Source organism: Excalfactoria chinensis, chromosome 11, assembly GCF_039878825.1.
Source record: "Excalfactoria chinensis isolate bCotChi1 chromosome 11, bCotChi1.hap2, whole genome shotgun sequence".
Taxonomy (NCBI): domain Eukaryota; kingdom Metazoa; phylum Chordata; class Aves; order Galliformes; family Phasianidae; genus Excalfactoria; species Excalfactoria chinensis.
This window is the reverse complement of record NC_092835.1, coordinates 6612061-6628835: the sequence shown is the minus strand read 5'-3', so window position 1 is coordinate 6628835 and position 16775 is coordinate 6612061. Positions and strand designations below refer to the sequence as shown.

The 16775-nt window shown below is 34.9% G+C and overlaps 1 protein-coding gene across 4 annotated transcripts in view; it reads left to right on the top strand.

The window, feature by feature from the left end:
- Nucleotides 1-16500, top strand: part of CDH8 (cadherin 8) — a 140415-nt gene extending 123915 nt beyond the window's left edge. For 2 of the 4 annotated variants that reach the window (XM_072346171.1, XM_072346174.1), the window contains 2 exons: nucleotides 13165-13416; nucleotides 14422-16500. In XM_072346171.1, coding sequence (XP_072202272.1) covers nucleotides 13165-13416; nucleotides 14422-14915 — 746 coding nt within the window. In that variant the 3' untranslated portion in view covers nucleotides 14916-16500. Of the gene's footprint in view, nucleotides 1-2152; nucleotides 2169-13164; nucleotides 13417-14421 lie in introns of those variants that run through there. The other 2 variants (XR_011904968.1, XM_072346172.1) reach the window with 2 other exon arrangements.
- Nucleotides 16501-16775: the final 275 nt, after the last annotated feature.

Below are 16775 nucleotides of genomic sequence, written 5' to 3'. Positions count from 1 at the left end.
TAGAAAGTTTCAGCTATAGTAAAGATTAAAAAAACACCCACTCTTCCACTACAGCAAGAATGTAAAAAGGCTAAAAATTAAAACAACAGGAGAAAAAAAACCCCATCACCTATTAACTATTAAAGATTTCCACTAATTAGTGAAATTCTCATTTTATAAAACTGACTTTTAATAAACCCACCATCCAGAAAATATAAAGCACGCAAAATATTTGCACATGGTTCCTCCATTAAGAAAAAAGTTACTCATTTTTCACACTTAGCCTCAAGGATTGTCTGGATAAACTACTGCAAAACAGTTTCATGTGAATTAAAAGAAATAAGACTATGTTCCAGTTTGCATCCCATATTGAACCAATTAGGCAAATGGTGTATGGGAAGAAAGGAATTATTGGAATTATAGTCATTCTTCATAGGAGGTGACTATTGTGTTTATCATTATTTGAACTCTGTGTCTGTGCATTCTCCTGCGGTTGTCTGGTATTTATGTCACATCTATTCCATAACTTTTCATTTCACCCTTTCTCCCCTAAAGATGACTATTTAGCGAAGGGCTGTATTTCTCCAGCAAGACAAAATATAGCAGTGACATATCCATTTTTAATCATTTTGGCCAGTGCTTCACAAGCCAAACTTTAAAGAATAAGGGAGACAAAGTCCCCTTTGGTTTCTCTTTTTTCTTTTTATACCACTTACAATATTTTTCCATCAACTTACAATTTTTTAATTTCTGGAAGTGGTCTTGTTATTTAACTCTATCTAATTAGGATATATTCTAGTAGAGAGGAGGTAGGGGATCTGATGTTCCTGACTGCCAAGATCTTGCAGTCTGTACCAAATATACCAAGTAAATGGAAAAAGGAAAGAAAGTTCTCCACTTTAGGAGGAGAGAGTAGCTAAAGTGATATGGTGTGCATACTTGATAATCAGCGCCGATTACAGGGATTGAAGATGGGCCCTTGTTTGAAGTGAGGTAAAAAGGCAGGTTATTAGGGAGAGATAAATAGGAGAACTTCAAGAGAAGCTCCAGACTTCTGCTTGGTTGTATTGGAGTGGAAGAGCTAATGGGAACCTTGGAAGGTAGCACGAATGCTTACATAGCCAGGCTAACGCGAATCAGCTGGGCAGTGATAGCTGTCTGCCCATATTAAGATAGGAAATTCAGATCACTTAGTTTCATCTAACCTCTAATTGTGGGCTCATGTAAATAAACTTCATTTTTGCTGTACGTTGAGGACTATGTTGTGGGGTAACAACTTGTAACTTTTTCATACATTTGATTCTATAATGAGAAATAAAGCATTATGTGCAGTTATGAATAGTGTTGTGCATTGCAGTCATGAACGCTGTTAATAATCACGGAACATTGATGCATGTACTCTTCTTGTACTCCGTAGGCTGTTTTCCTAGTTATATCATCTCTGTGTTTGTCACTCTGCCATGCTTACAGTACAGGCATTCTTTTAAAATGTTTTTCTGATGCTCACGTACGACATAAATAGCACCTATTAGCTGCTCCCTACAGATCACTAAGGAATGAGAGTTTCATTTCTTTCTTTTTTTTTTTTTTTTTCCTGAATCTCCCAGTTTGAGAACATGTAGAAGTGATTTTATAGCTCAAGCAGTGAAATGGTGGAGTCCAGACTGAAAACCTGGCATACTAAATTCAGAGGAAGGTAGTTTAAACTCAGTTCTACGCCATATGTCACCTTTTACATTGTCTTTATCTATCCCACAGCTTCTGTCTTTGTGCGATCGTTTTCTATTTTTAAGTGGAAAAATAATGTCTTATATTTCCTTTGTTTTGTGCTCGTCTAACACACAGATGTATTTGCTAAAAACTTTGTAGAGTTTAAGGACAATCTGTCTACCAGAACCACTTGCTTCAAAACTTTGTATAAAGAACTTTCCTTCTTCTAGACTTTATTTCATTTTTCTTGATCTTTTTTCTTCTTTATTTTTTTTTTTCACAGTAAGGAAACGTATCTTTCTCAAAGTATCTGTTGTTTTTTCTGCTCTCTGTTTGCACTGCAGCAATCTTCTTTCGTGATCATAAGTGGTTTTGGTATATTAAGATGTATTCTTTTTTGCAGTAGAATTGCCCAGTTTCTTGTGATGCTGTTACATGACCCTGCTTCATATTTTTACTGCAGCTCTTCATTTGTGCTCTGACAGACTCTTCATCATGAATTAGAAGACAACAGGAAACAATTTCACTGTGATATACAAGTTTTTCTCTTTGCATGGAGATGTATTACACAGTTTTCCCTTATAAATCTTCAGGTTCATATGAAGAAAATGATTTAACACTTTTTTTTTCTGTTTTGTTGCATGCATATTTCAGCTGTGACTGACAGGCTTTACTATTTGCAGAATCTCCATCATTGGAGATACTGAAAGGCATGTGGACATGCTCCTGCTCTAGATTCCCTGCTCGAACGCTCTTTGATTCTGTGGAAATTCGAGATCTTATGGATTAATGATGTAAATTAGCTTGCAGATCTATAATATTTATCAATATAAGCACCTCTATGGCTGTGATGTAGAATTTGAATGCTGGCATTTTTCCTCTGGCTCCTTCTTTCCTAGCTATGGTGTCACAATGTTTAGAGCATGTATGTATAGTTAGGGTCTTACAGTAGGTATAGGTCCTGAAATTTAAAGTCATGCCCATATATTCCTGTGGACCTCAGTAATCTGTGTATACTAGCTTGGACTTTCTGGTTATGTCAAGTTTTTTGTACATAATGCTTACAGGGTGCAGATGTGTTCCTGAGAGCATCTGGAATGCTTTGTTTGGAAATTTAATACCATATAATCAACTCTACATGCAGTAATATTTTTTTTTTCCGCTTACTGAAATTCCTTATCTAGATGTATTTTACCATGTCCAGCATTTCAACTGAACATTAATCTTCACCATAGGAGACTTGTCCTCATTGAGAGGTGTGTGCATAATAAGATATTGTGGATGCTTTAGGTGTAAGACAGGAGTAGAAATTACTGCTATTAATGTTCTGATGATAAAAAATTGTTATTGTTATATGTAATCTGCATACAAGACTGTCTTCAAAAAGTCATTATCAGTCTGCCTGTGTGCCCAGGGGCAATCTTCTACTGTAGCATTTAAGTCTTTCGAATTACAGAAAGTTAATGTAACTCTTGATGACATTTACAAAAACATATTATAGCACTTCTTTCAGTCCACTCACAGAATTTTTTCTCAGCTAAGTTAAAGGGAGTTCTGTGTATACAGAAACTGCGGGGCCTTTGATTTAAAGTACCTCAGCCAATGTAAGTTGTATTTAACTTTCAGTGCTCTTTGGCAGAGAGCACACATTCTAGATTTCTTCTCATAGCAAATGTTATGTCAGAGTTACAAACATGAGAACATTGGCATTTCATAATGGAGATGCTGACAAGACCTTTATTGCACCAGTACCATTAGGCAGCATTCCTGTAAATGTTAGTTATGTTTATTTGATTGGGATTTTTTGGGGTGTTTCTTTTTTTCCCAACAAACCTATGGTTGCTTTATGTCACTGTTTTTAAAAGGAAGCATTACTTTAAAATAATAATAATAATAAAAAGGTAATAATAAAACACACAAAAGACTCCACATCATAATGGAAGTACATTGGTATGGCCTGAATATATGTCTATATCTAGTGACAAAGCTCTAGGCTTGATAGATCTGATTCCAGATTCTGTTTTAGAGGAGCGTTAAATGTTCTACCAGTGAATTGGTCTAAACTCTTATGGTATACATGTGCATGTTCCACAGCATAGGGATATAAAAGACCATCATAAAGGCACAAGGAAAGTGCATGTTAATTTATTTAGTGGGAAACTTTTCACTTAAGTGCCAAAAACACGTCACATTTTAAAACCAGAGATACTCCTACTTACATTGTTTTCCTTTTAATGTTGTATTCATAGTTTGAATTCTAGAAAGGAATTCACTTTCAACATCTGTGATTGTATTAATTTTCTGGAAAGCTCTGAACTTTTCCAGATACAGGAATTAAATCACTGAAGTGAGAATTGAGGAAGATGAGGAGCATAGGATTTTTGGAACTCTTCCATCAGCTACCAAAAGTAGTGTAAATTTCACTGAATCTCCTTGAGAATTATCATTGCACATAATGGATCTCCAAGTCAATGTAATGTGTGAAAATGTAAATCTTGGTGACCTTAGGCACTTGAATATCTGTCTTTCATTAGTTTCTTTCACCTCCTAGATTGCACTTGTAAGTATGCAGTTATAGAAAGAATAAGAATCTATTATCTCTAAAGAGAAATACAGATAGCAAATCCTAGGAATGTTTCGGCTCTATTTATCTTCTAAGTATCCTAGTGGAGTCTGGTAAAACAATAAAGGAAAGTTCTTGGTTTAAATGGAAAATATTGCCATTTTTCTATCAAAGCATCCCAATACACAGTATTACTTTCTGAAACTTTTTAGCTAAAATAACAAGATAATAGAATTAACTGGAATATGTAGATTTCAAAAATGATCCATCAGTCTATGCAAATTGCTGTGTTAATAATGTATTTTTAATGCGAAGCACATTTGACAGCCATTTCATCTCTCTTTCTAAACTGGAGCTTGGCAACCTGCATTAATTCTTATACTTTACAGATGTAACATTCAATGCACATGCCATGTAGTGATGTGATCCGAATAAAGTAAAACATGTCAAAGCAATGTGATTATTAGTAAACAAGTTTGTATCTGGCTTGTTGAGTATGGAACAGAAAAACGAGAGGCAAAAGCCAGTGCTGTTTCAGCATATCTTGCATCTTCACTGGCCTGAATTTTCTTCAGATGATGGAAGTGTCAATCATAACTGGCACAATGGAACTTGGAACAGATAAATAGGCATAAAATCAGAGTGGATGTGATTGAAATCATGGCTGTTGAGTAAAGTTCAGTGAGAACTGTGGTAACTGTATAGCATGAACAGACCCAGAGCCCAAGGTTTCCTTTTCTGAGTTACCATTATTACCTGTAAATTATGAGAGAGGGAAAAAAAAGACATTTTATCCTAATGATTTCTCTTCCCTGTTAATAAAGAAACTAATATTATTTCACACCATGCATGCCTCAACATGATTATTTCAGCAACTGGGATTTTTCTTCCTTCAGTGGGTTAAAAAAACAAAGTACAAAAATACAGTAGTTAGACTGCAAGTGACCATATAGAAATGTTTGATTATAGCTCTGCTGTACTAAAGGTCAGAGGAAAGTTTTAGAATACTTAAGAGACAATTATCTAAAGTTCAGACTTTTCCAAAGGAATAGAACTAGAAATTATACAGACCATTATCTAAAGTTCACATTTTTCAAAGGAAGCAGGTAAGGGAAAATGCTTATGCCATTCCTTTGCTATTATATGTCTGGTTTTGTGTTTGTGTTTTAATTCTGTCAAGAATTTATTTACTACACATTCTGCATGACGTTAGTTTTTGAACGTAAGTATTCCCCTTTCAAGAAATCTTAATGTAACGATGTATCCTTGTACATGATTAAATATTATTTTGCTCGTTATTCTAAATTCTCAGCAGCACTCTTTATTTCTGCAGAGGAGATGTGCTCAGTTGCTTTACTTGCTAGTAGATTCAGCAGTTTGGTTCTGGCGTAAGATATCATTACTTTACTCAATTGGTAAAGAAAAGATCCAAATACAAAATAATATATATTTTTAAATTTTTTTATTCTTTACCTCATTGATATATTCTCTCCCATGAAATACTTTTCTTGTGCTCTTATTCGTGTCTTAAATGCATATAGAAAGCCTAAGTATCTAGAAAAACAGAAGTTAATTAAGATGTTTGATAGTGTCATAGGCATGTTTTGTGAATTGTCATTACATATCAGTATGGTGCAGCCAAAAGAGTTTGATCAGCACTAAAGCTTTTTACTTTTGAACCTGAAATCTGCAATCAAACATGATAGCAGTCATAAATGTAGTTTTTGGAAGGCATCGCAGGTTCTTGGCACTCACAAAAAGCGTGTCAGTTTGGACAAAATCCTTTTATTATTATTATTTTGAGTTAATCTCTTCTCAAGGCAGATGCTGTAGCACATATGTAAAATTACACACAACAGTTGTGAACATAAGTTCTCAAAGCAGTGTGTTTTGTGAATATATTCACCATGATATATACAATATATAGTGTTGAATCAGGAAACAAAATTGTTATACTAATGAACAAATGATGTTTTCTTCGCCTGGTAACCTTGTAACAAGCAAACTTAAAATCACTCCCTTTTAAAAAGGTATTCTTTTAGCACATTTATAAACAAATTCAGAAACAAAATAAGTCCTCTCTTCCATAAACACAGTTGTATCTTTCAAAACACATTAACAGCATTATTTTGGAAGCAAGTTACTGATGTTTCTAACCTGTACTCTAGCATGGTATGAAAAATACAGATCAGTTTTCAGCACAGGGCCTATGTTATGGATACAGATCACAGAATGGTTTGGACTGAAGGAAAGCCTTAAAGATAATCTAGTCCAGTCCAGGAGCACATCTTTCACTAGATCAAGATACTCAAAGCCCTTCCAGCCTGAGTCTGATGACTTACAATGATGAGGCATCCACAACTGTTCTAGGAAACCTGTTCCAGTACCTATCCACTTTCATCATGAAGAATTTCCTGCTGATAGCAAATCTACACTGAACAGCTAAAAACCATTGCCTCTTCTCTAGTTCCTACAAGCCTTTCAGTTTCTTTCTCACAAGTGCAGTGTATGTATACAAAGGCCACACTACAGTTTCCCCAGAGTTTTCTTTTCTCCATGATATACAATTGATGCTTTGTGTTGCCACCTCTGTTTTTGTGCTAGATCAGCAGGTACTGAATATTCTTTCACACTACTCTTGTTATTGCCAGAATATAGACAAATTCTGGACGATTTATGGAAAGAAATCACATGGAGGAGTGTGATCAGTGAGTTGCTGGCATTGCATTCATTGATTTTGTTTCTGCCATTCTAGTCTAAATGTATTTTATTTGTAAATCCTTTCATAGAAAGGTATGCATTATTAATAAAATATGCAAAAGAGTAATGATTAAGCTACGGTTCATGGGAAGTATATAATCTTTTTGAGAAACATCTGTGTCTTTGGACAACTTTATTAGTTCCCAGTCTCTAAAATGGGAACTGTAATCCTTCTTATATGCCTCTATTTGTCGTTAGATCTGAATTTTAAAGAAAAACAGAAATACCAATATCACTACAGATCTTTTGAAAATCTGTGTTTAGCATTGTGAGGTCCGCAGTAATGTGTAATAAGTACTACAGGAGGCGTGTAAATGAGTTAATAGTTATGCAAAGAGCTGAATGTTTTTTTGCTGGTGCATTTGCAGTTGACTGATAAATAGTAAATAACAAACATTTCATAGAATTAGGTAAGTTCTGGTTTCTCTGCATGTACTTCAGGAGTATCTGGTGAAGCTTTTATGACAATAAGTTAATCTCTCTGATATTTTGAGTTTTTCTGTGAGAATGGATGTCTTTTATGAACTGAGAAAGGAAATGAATGAGCTTCTTTTTTTCATTAGAGGAAGCGGGAAGTATCATAATAAGGATATTCTTTCTGCTCTTCTATTTTTGCCAAATCAGCCTGTTTTTAGACTAAAAATGTACACAGAACCCTCTTAAGATAATGACTTCAGAAAGTAGTTTTGAAGATCTAATAAACATAAAGAAACACATATATTTGCTTCTGGAGTGTGTAGCTGTAAAGTTTCTAATTATGACTTTCTTCATGTAAGTAATATATGCAGTGCAGAATTCTGCCACAAAGTCCTTAATACCATTAATGATTTGAGAACATTATAACAGGTAGAGAGAAAGAAAGAAAAATGGCTCTGTGTAGGTATAAGGTTGCACAGCAGGAAAGTCCACTCGAAAATATTACAGAGATCATCAGGAAATTAAAGAATTGCAGTCATGTGTGCAGAGAAAACAACACATATATAAAGCAGCTGCTTCTGTTGTCTTTTTTTTTCTTGTTCTATTTCTTATCTGACTTAAACTTGCAACATTTGGGTCTTGTGCAAAGTGGGAGATTAAAAAGTTGACTCATAACTGTTACATCAGGCTTGGTGTCAATGCCATTAGAGTCACTCGTGTCTGAAAAATACAAGAGTTGCTTTGTATTAAAATTATCACATCTGCTTTCAAAATATTTAATCCAAAAACCTCAAAAGAGATCAGGGGTTCTTGAGAACAGTTGGAAACCTGCATTAAGCACATGGCCCTGTTTTAAGCATGGCCTCAGTTATGCTTATTGAAACCACTTTTATCTAGAAATCACACTGGGCATTTTCTGAAGACTTACCATACTGTCACGCTTTGTTTCAGCTGTGACAGAGATATTCCCACAGCAGTCTATTTAATGGTTGTTTCACAAATCTGCTTGTAGGCAGATCTAGAGAAAACTGAAATGTATTCATTGAACTTGGTTTTAAACCAAGATCTGGGTAAAGCTGTAAGGTGCAGCTAGTTACTCTATGTAGTTGCTTACTTTATTATACAACTGGAATAAATAACAGTGCCTGGCAGTTTCACCCTCTAGTTGCTCATAAGTTTTTATCCCTTCCTTTTTGGTCTAAGTATTCCTTGATAAAAAACAATTCTACCTCCTAAATGTTTCTCTGTTTTATACTATGGAAAATGATTCAAACATTCAGAAATGAGCAAAACACTTCAAAACACAACGGAATACTTCAGATGTTACTTAAATGTCTGCGTAAAATAAAGAGAACAGTGAAATTAGTTGAGTGAATTATTATTATACCAAAGCTATTCTCTGAGAGAAGTAGCTTACAGTAAGATCCACTGGTGTCCCAGTCATCACTTTTGTATTAATGGTAAATTCTGGAAACTGAGAGTTATCTAAATGACTTGATTTGATTTTAAGTTTAAATAACGTGGTAAAAATGAGCTGCAGAACAATGAGATGTGTTATATGTGACCTCATGCTGATGGAAAAAAATGTGATGAATTAAGAAAAATTATTAAGATCACTTAACTTGCACTATCCTTTAGGTTTGCAAGATGGAATATAGGTACTTGTCCATCCTGTGTGTTTGGTGCATGGTCATTGAAATGGAATTTAATAGGACTCTGTCATTTCAGTCAAGTTCCTCGGTCCTTTCCCTTAGAGAAGAGTAGAACAGCTAGGGAGGCTTGCTTTGATACTGAGAATGTCAAGGAAATTTCTGAATATGCCTGACTGTCAGTAAGGACTTAATGTCTCTCTCTACCTGTGGCAGGTTACCTCAGAGCTTTATTAATAGAGAGGCTTGAGGTTTTTTGCCTATGTGTAATATTCCCAGCTTTGTTAAAAGTAACATGAATAAATAAGTAACCTGAACAGTGCTACAATGAAGGATCAGCAGGTTAATTGGAAAGATGAGTGGAAAGTGATCGTCCCCTCTCCTGCTGAGAACCTGCTGCCAAGTTAATTCATGCAGCAGTGCTGGAGGTTATTCCTGGAGGAGATTCCTGCTGTTTCCTCAGCTATGGGTAAGGAGAATGTCCACAGAGAGTAGAAAGCAAATCAGATAAATTGAGTTTATTGCTAATCAGCTGCTAGAATTTATTTGCAAGTTCTGAGAAGCAACTAAAAAGTCAATTGGAGAGTCATTGTTCTTCACTCATGAGTCCTATTTCCAGCATCATCAAGGGATATTTTGTCTTAGGAGACAGCTGAGAAGGGGAAAACATTTGTTGCTAAACAAAATCATTGGCAAAATTATTTGGTTATTTTTGCTTTTTTGTTTGGTTGGTTGTTCTTGTTTTGTTTCTTTTTTTTTTTCCTGTTGGCTCCTTCATACTGCTATTGCTTATTTCCTCCCTGGGCAAAAGAAATTGTCTAACAGAGCAGTTTCTTTCTTCTTCTCCTGATATCTTATTACATGATACTAACAGTTCAGCCATTAAAGCATGTTTTACACTTAAATAATGGGAATAAATGTCCCAGATATCCTCCTTATCTTTACCTTATTTCTTCTGAACTGGAATTGATAACCATTTCTGGTGCTGGGTAGTTTGTAATACAAAGCATAGCTTCACTGGTTGGCAGAAATAGGCACTTTGTTTTCCCCGTCCCACTTCCATCCTCTTGTTTTTGTCACTTATAATAATCCTCTTTTTTTTCTTTTTTTTTTTTCTTTTTTTTTTTCTTTTGGCTTAGAAGGTTTTTCTGAACCAAGCTGAATAGCAGTGAGTGATTCAGAAGGCAAAGTTGTCATCAACAAGAGCAGGGTTTTTTATCATTTCTCTCTAAATGAGGTGCCATACCTCTTCCACATGTCTGTAAAGGGCAAAGATGCTTGTGTTCAGCATATCAATCCAGTCCTCCAGCTTGGACAGATAAGAACTGTACCAGGCTCATAGGAAGGAAGAAGCTGTATTGATATGGATTTCCAGAACACAAAGTCCCTGTGTAATGTAACTGCAGAAGTCTTTGGAGTTCTGAATAAATGGCTACAGATGTGACAGTACTCTGAGTGGGATTTCTCACAGAGAATTGTAAACTGAGCCTTACCATTTTTTTCTCTTAAAAGGTTAAAGGGAAAGGATTAAGGATGCAACTCATGCTGAGATATTTTTAATTTTTCAGGAGAGTGGAGTGGACAGATAAATTTATTTTTCACTGTTTGAAAATGAGGCGTGAGTGCTGAGGAGGAAAGGAATGCTATCACATAAGGAGCACACACTGGTCACTTATTGTGGTAGATCTGTATGCACTGATATTCGGAAAGACAGCTACCTGTTTTGTTTTGGGTTTTTGGGGGGTTTGCTGTTGTGGGTTTTTTTTGGTGTTTTTTTGTTTTTGTTTTGCTTTTTTGCTAATGTAATGTAATGTTCCTTGCACAGCAGTTAGATAGCAAGTATGACACTGAGAGCAGTTTAACGTTCACATGTATGCATTAAATCATTGATGCATTCAGCCAACAAGAAGGAGGGCAGGTTTTTCCTAATTTTAAAGGTGTGCTAGTTGTTGACTTGAAACATACTTGCCTTTTACACTTCATCATGGAAGCAGATAAAATAATGGGCTATCATCAAGGAGCTGCATGCTATTTGAGTTGTCAGAATCCTTAAGAGCTCATTCTCTGAAATTTATCTGTAGTAGAAACATATGCTTCCTTTAACTTTAAAAAGAGCAGAAGAAAGGACTGGTCTATTTATTTAGCCCCAGGGTGCTATCAGTTGTGATGTGACTGTTTCTAACTTGAATAGATAAAAACTCTGGATTCCTGGAAAGAAAAATCTTAAGAATTCTTTTTGTTCTGCAAAGGAATTCTGAAGTTTTTGTATGAATACCTCTTTACAAGTAGTTCATTTATAGGTAGATCTTCACATGTTATGTATACTAAATGCTATGGAGATCTCTGAAACCACTGAAAACCTGTGATGTAAAGTTGTAGGAAGAACTTCCCTAGGTTGTATAAGTCTGATTGGTAGGTTCTTCCACCAAGGAAAGGAGACAGGAAGACTACAAAATCAAAGACCATGAACTTTAGATTAAGATAGTTTAAAGTTCAGTTTCAAAGTCACTGAATGAGAAAGCAAGCCTCCTGTTTTAAGAATCAGCTCTCCCATGTTCATAAATATCAAATAGTTTTTTCTTCATCTTTGGTTTTATGCCAGCAATACATTAATAGTTATCCACTAATATAGGTTCAACTTAATACAGGTCCAAACCTTGATAATATTAAGTAATCATGTTCTCTAACTGCCTTTATCCCTTACTAATATCTATCCAAAAGACATCAGAAATAAAATACTGCATTTAATTTTGTTGTTGTTGTTGGAGGGGGGTAGAGGCTGGAATGTTAAAAATGTCTATACAGTATTAGTTTTGTGAATGTTTTCCACTTCTTCTTTCTCTGCATCTTTCTTTTGTACTTCATGGACAGCAAGCTCTTTGGAACATACTTGTGTCTTTTATGTTGTGGTATTGATATATGCTGCACAAATACCATGGGCTGTCAGAAATGTTCCTGCTGATCATAGTCAGTGCAAATTAAACATCTCTAAACTATTGCATGTTTCCAAGTGAGTATCTGACCTGTACCAAGATCAAAGTAGACACAAAGCTCTCTTACAGTCACTATATGTACATACCAACCACAAGTTGTCGTGTACTTCAGCTACCTTATTTTTTGGTTCAAACTCAGGAAACGTAAATAAATCAGTGGCTTGCATATTTGACATGTTCACTGATCATGGTTTATAACTGAGCATGCTGACACATACATGATCATTGGTATTTGAAAAGAATATGTTGTTAAATTGCTAGAATCTCTAATTACCTAAAGGGACTAGAAGATCTCAGACACAGACCCAGGGGTATTATTTACAAACTACCCCTATGTTGAAAGACCAGTTTAGATTCTTACAACTACATATGATATAATCTATATGATTACTCTAAGCAAAATCAAATTTCTTGGAATAAATTAGTGGAGCAATCAATTGCAATTTTTAGTATTTAAACTACCGTTTAAAGTATCAGAGATGCCATGTTTGAATGAAACTGAGAACTGAGTGAGTATGAGAAATTTCACTGTGTGGGAGGAAGAGGATAAAAACACGTGCATAATGAATACATCAGATGTTCAGCCTGATATGCATAGAAAAGGCAAATGTCTGCATTTGCCGGTAAATGGACTGAGTCTTAATACCAACACATCTGCAGTCATTGCTGTATTTAACTCTAAGGCTGAACTTAAGTCTATACAGGCCTCTGTTTGCATCATGTAAACATGAACTTAGTACCTTACCAAAATGGTGTTCAACCATTATGAAAAAAGAAGACAAGCATATCTAAGTAAAAACAAGCATACACATGACTGTGTTACTTAAAAAATAGCGATGAATAATGTTGAAAAGACATCAGCCATTAGGTTCATTACTCTTGACACAACAGTGCGTGTGTTGTACTCATTCATTTGGGTCATGGCAAGCCAGACAGAGAGGGGAATGGCCACTCTATCACATGCTGATGACTTGATGAGTATTATAAAATACATACTTGTTTGCATAGAGGTTTTGATGAATGTGTTAAGAAAAAGCAGTGGCTTTAGCTGTTATGTTATGCAGTGAAACAATGCAAATTTTCCCTCTTTCAGATAATACTCTCAGCATTTTGGCAAAGCATAATGGATTCAGTCGGCAGAAACAAGAAGTATACCTACTGCCAATCATAATAAGCGATAGTGGAAATCCTCCCATGAGCAGTACTAGCACTCTTACCATTAGAGTCTGTGGTTGTAGCAGTGATGGCATTGTCCAATCCTGTAATGTTGAAGCATACGTACTTCCTATTGGACTCAGCATGGGAGCCCTAATTGCAATATTAGCGTGCATCATTTTGCTACTAGGTAAGTATTCATTTCACAGCCTGATGTTCAATTTTTCATAGGCAGCTGTAAGTAAGCAGAGAAGTCACGTATAAGAATATAGAATCTAATGGAATCTGCAGAAGTACTGAAGGACATTTTAGAACTATGTTTCTTCTGCACTAAGGACTGAAGAAAGGCATACAAAAGAAAGTCCCAGATTGAAGGAGTATTACATATAAAATACATTAAAAAATTATGAAACCAAAAACCAGTTCACAGAAATAAAAAGGTGAATGGAGTGTATACTGCACCAAATGGAAAATAGTTTTGTTGTATCTGTAAAGTTTGTATGAGTTTACTCTGGATTGTAATGGCAGAAGAGATATTACAAGAGATAAGAAGCACTGTGTATTTTAATTAAATAAAACATGTCTGAGGTAGAACAATGAAAGCCTGTTTCTGTACTTAGCAGCTTCAGTTTATAACAGAGATTTACATTAGTAACTGAGATTTTAATATTAAACTACAAAACAGCAAGTATAATCAATTTAGAGCTTTTTATGCATCTGTCCATGATTCTGGAACTGATGTACCTAAGATCTTTCTCTCTTGCTGTTTTATTCTCTTTTCAATTATATAAGAAGGGCCAATTTCCTTCCATCATTAGGGCTGTTTTCAGAAAAGCACCCTCAAATTCTGGAAAACTTCATCCTAAGTGCAGACCATTATAGACTCATGTTCACTGAATGATGTTTAAATTTGAAGTTCAAAAGTGGAAATATGCAATTTCTTATTGCTTGTAAGAAACTGAGCATCAAATATAAATCTGAACTGATTATAAAAAACAGGACCAACCTGAGGTTCTGATCAAATTTCCATCACTTGAGTGGGGTTGAATTTATAGGTCTTTCATCTTTTTTCTGCCCTTATTACCTTTATTTTCACAAAAAGCAACCTATTATCATCCCTAAGTACATTTAACGTGTATTGTTTTATTTTTTTTATTTTTTTTTTACCTAATTGGCTCGTGATGTTTCTTTGCAGTCATTGTGGTGCTGTTTGTAACGCTAAGAAGACATAAGAATGAGCCTTTAATCATCAAAGATGATGAAGATGTTAGAGAAAATATTATTCGCTATGATGATGAAGGAGGTGGAGAAGAAGATACAGAAGCTTTTGATATTGCAACGTTGCAAAATCCAGATGGAATTAATGGATTTTTGCCTCGTAAGGATATTAAACCTGATCTTCAATTTATGCCCAGGCAGGGTCTTGCGCCTGTTCCTAATGGTGTCGATGTTGATGAATTTATTAATGTAAGGCTTCATGAAGCTGATAACGATCCCACAGCTCCACCATATGACTCTATCCAAATTTATGGCTATGAAGGAAGAGGTTCAGCTGCTGGTTCCCTTAGTTCATTGGAGTCCTCTGCATCAGACTCAGATCAGAATTTTGACTACCTCAGTGAATGGGGTCCTCGCTTTAAAAGACTTGGAGAACTTTACTCAGTTGGAGAAAGTGACAAAGAAACTTGACAGTGGATTACAAACTTTTTCACTGTTGAATTAACGATCATGTAATATTCTAGGGCCACTGCTGTTAGTTAAAACTAATGTGGCTTTTTGTTTTAGAGGCAAGTTTAGCGCCAGTCATCTATAAAATCAACTACATTGTAATGTTGAACCAAATAAAAAAGTATATGTTAGGAGGTTAAGTCTTGTGGAGTGTGAAGTAAAGTATGTGGAGTGTCTAGAAGTCTTTGGATATTTGATATTCACTTGACCACTCTGAAGATGGAGATTTAGATCTTTAATTATCTTCAGTGAATTGAAAAGAATGAATTGGTGCTTTCTTAGGAAATGGACTTGCAGGGATTTTGCTGTTGAGCAGTAGCTCCTGCCAGTATATGTAAAGCTAATGGTTCGTTCTGCATTGCCAACAAAGATCCCAACACAGAAATGTTAAAAGCAATATCTTGGTCTTCTTAGCAATGCTGAATAGAAATAGCATTGTCTATCCTTACTGGCTTCTACTGTGCAGTGACCATACGTTGTACATACAGTAATTGTTGGCCACGTAACCACAGACTGAATATCATCTTTAAATATTGTGTCAAGCCTTAAAATATTCACATGTTCTTAATCCATTCCAGTTATGGGTAATAAATCCTACTCACGTGCAAAGATTCAGATGCAGGGGTCCAAAACCTGCTTTACAAAAGGATATTTTTTCTAAAAGATGGGTCAATCCTGTACTTCTGAAAGGAAAGAAAAAAACAGTGAAGGGGGATGGACTTACGTATGTGAAAGAATTACTGATTTTATTGCTAAAGATCAGATTTATTTGTTTAATCTTTGAAATGAATATTTTATTGGGGTCCATTACTGCTTTTATTTATGAAGACTGATAATCTATAGACTAATATTATAAAGAAAACTAAATTATATCATTTAGATTTTTTTCTATACATAATGAATGTTTAATACATGTACATTTTGAAAAGAAAAATGACAATTTGTTGTAGGTTAAAGCAGTAACCTCTCCATTTGCAGTAGCAGAATTTTAAGAGATTGATGGCAGGAATAAAACTTTCCCAGACAAAAAAAAACTTTTGACAGTTTTGTATCTTCTTCATAAATCTAATACCTGGTGTTTTTAATACAAGCACAAACAGCTGGAAGTAACTGGTTCATGTGAATATTTAAACTATAGACTTTTAGAAATCCACACATAACACAGTACAGTAAAAAAAAAACAAAAAACAAAAAAACAAAAAAACATGCTTATAGTTCTCCACTGTATTAGAGCAGGAACCAGTGTGTACATAATTTTACTGCTTATGTTATTAGCATTTCTTTTCTATAATATTCATAGTGATGCACCAGGGCTCTTGCACACAGAAAGAACAGCACTAGAAGTTGCAAGCATACTCAATTTGTAATGCAAACTTGCCATTTAGAAGTAGCAATTGTATAATAAAACTATGTATTACATGCAAATCATTTTAATTTTCTACTTTGTTTTGATGCTATATTATTGTTTGTTTATTTACTCCATGTATTGTATTCAGAGAAACTCCTGTATTGTTTCCTACTTTGTGAAATATATTTTTATAAATACTTTTCTTGTTATTGCTTTTCTTTCAGTTTTACCTGTACACTGCAGAAAGGAATCTGCTTGAATAACTTCATAGTCTGTGGAGGAATGTAGTTTCTCCGAAATCATTTATTTATTAGATGAATACAGTCAAAATAAAAAGGAGAATGTTTGAAGCAATTTTTGACAGTGTTTGGAAAATTAGATATGCAGCAGACTGTGACCACAGGAGTTATGTGAGTCTAATTTACTGCATCATGCTGAAAAATAACCTCTTTTCCTTTTCTTCTCTTTCCTTT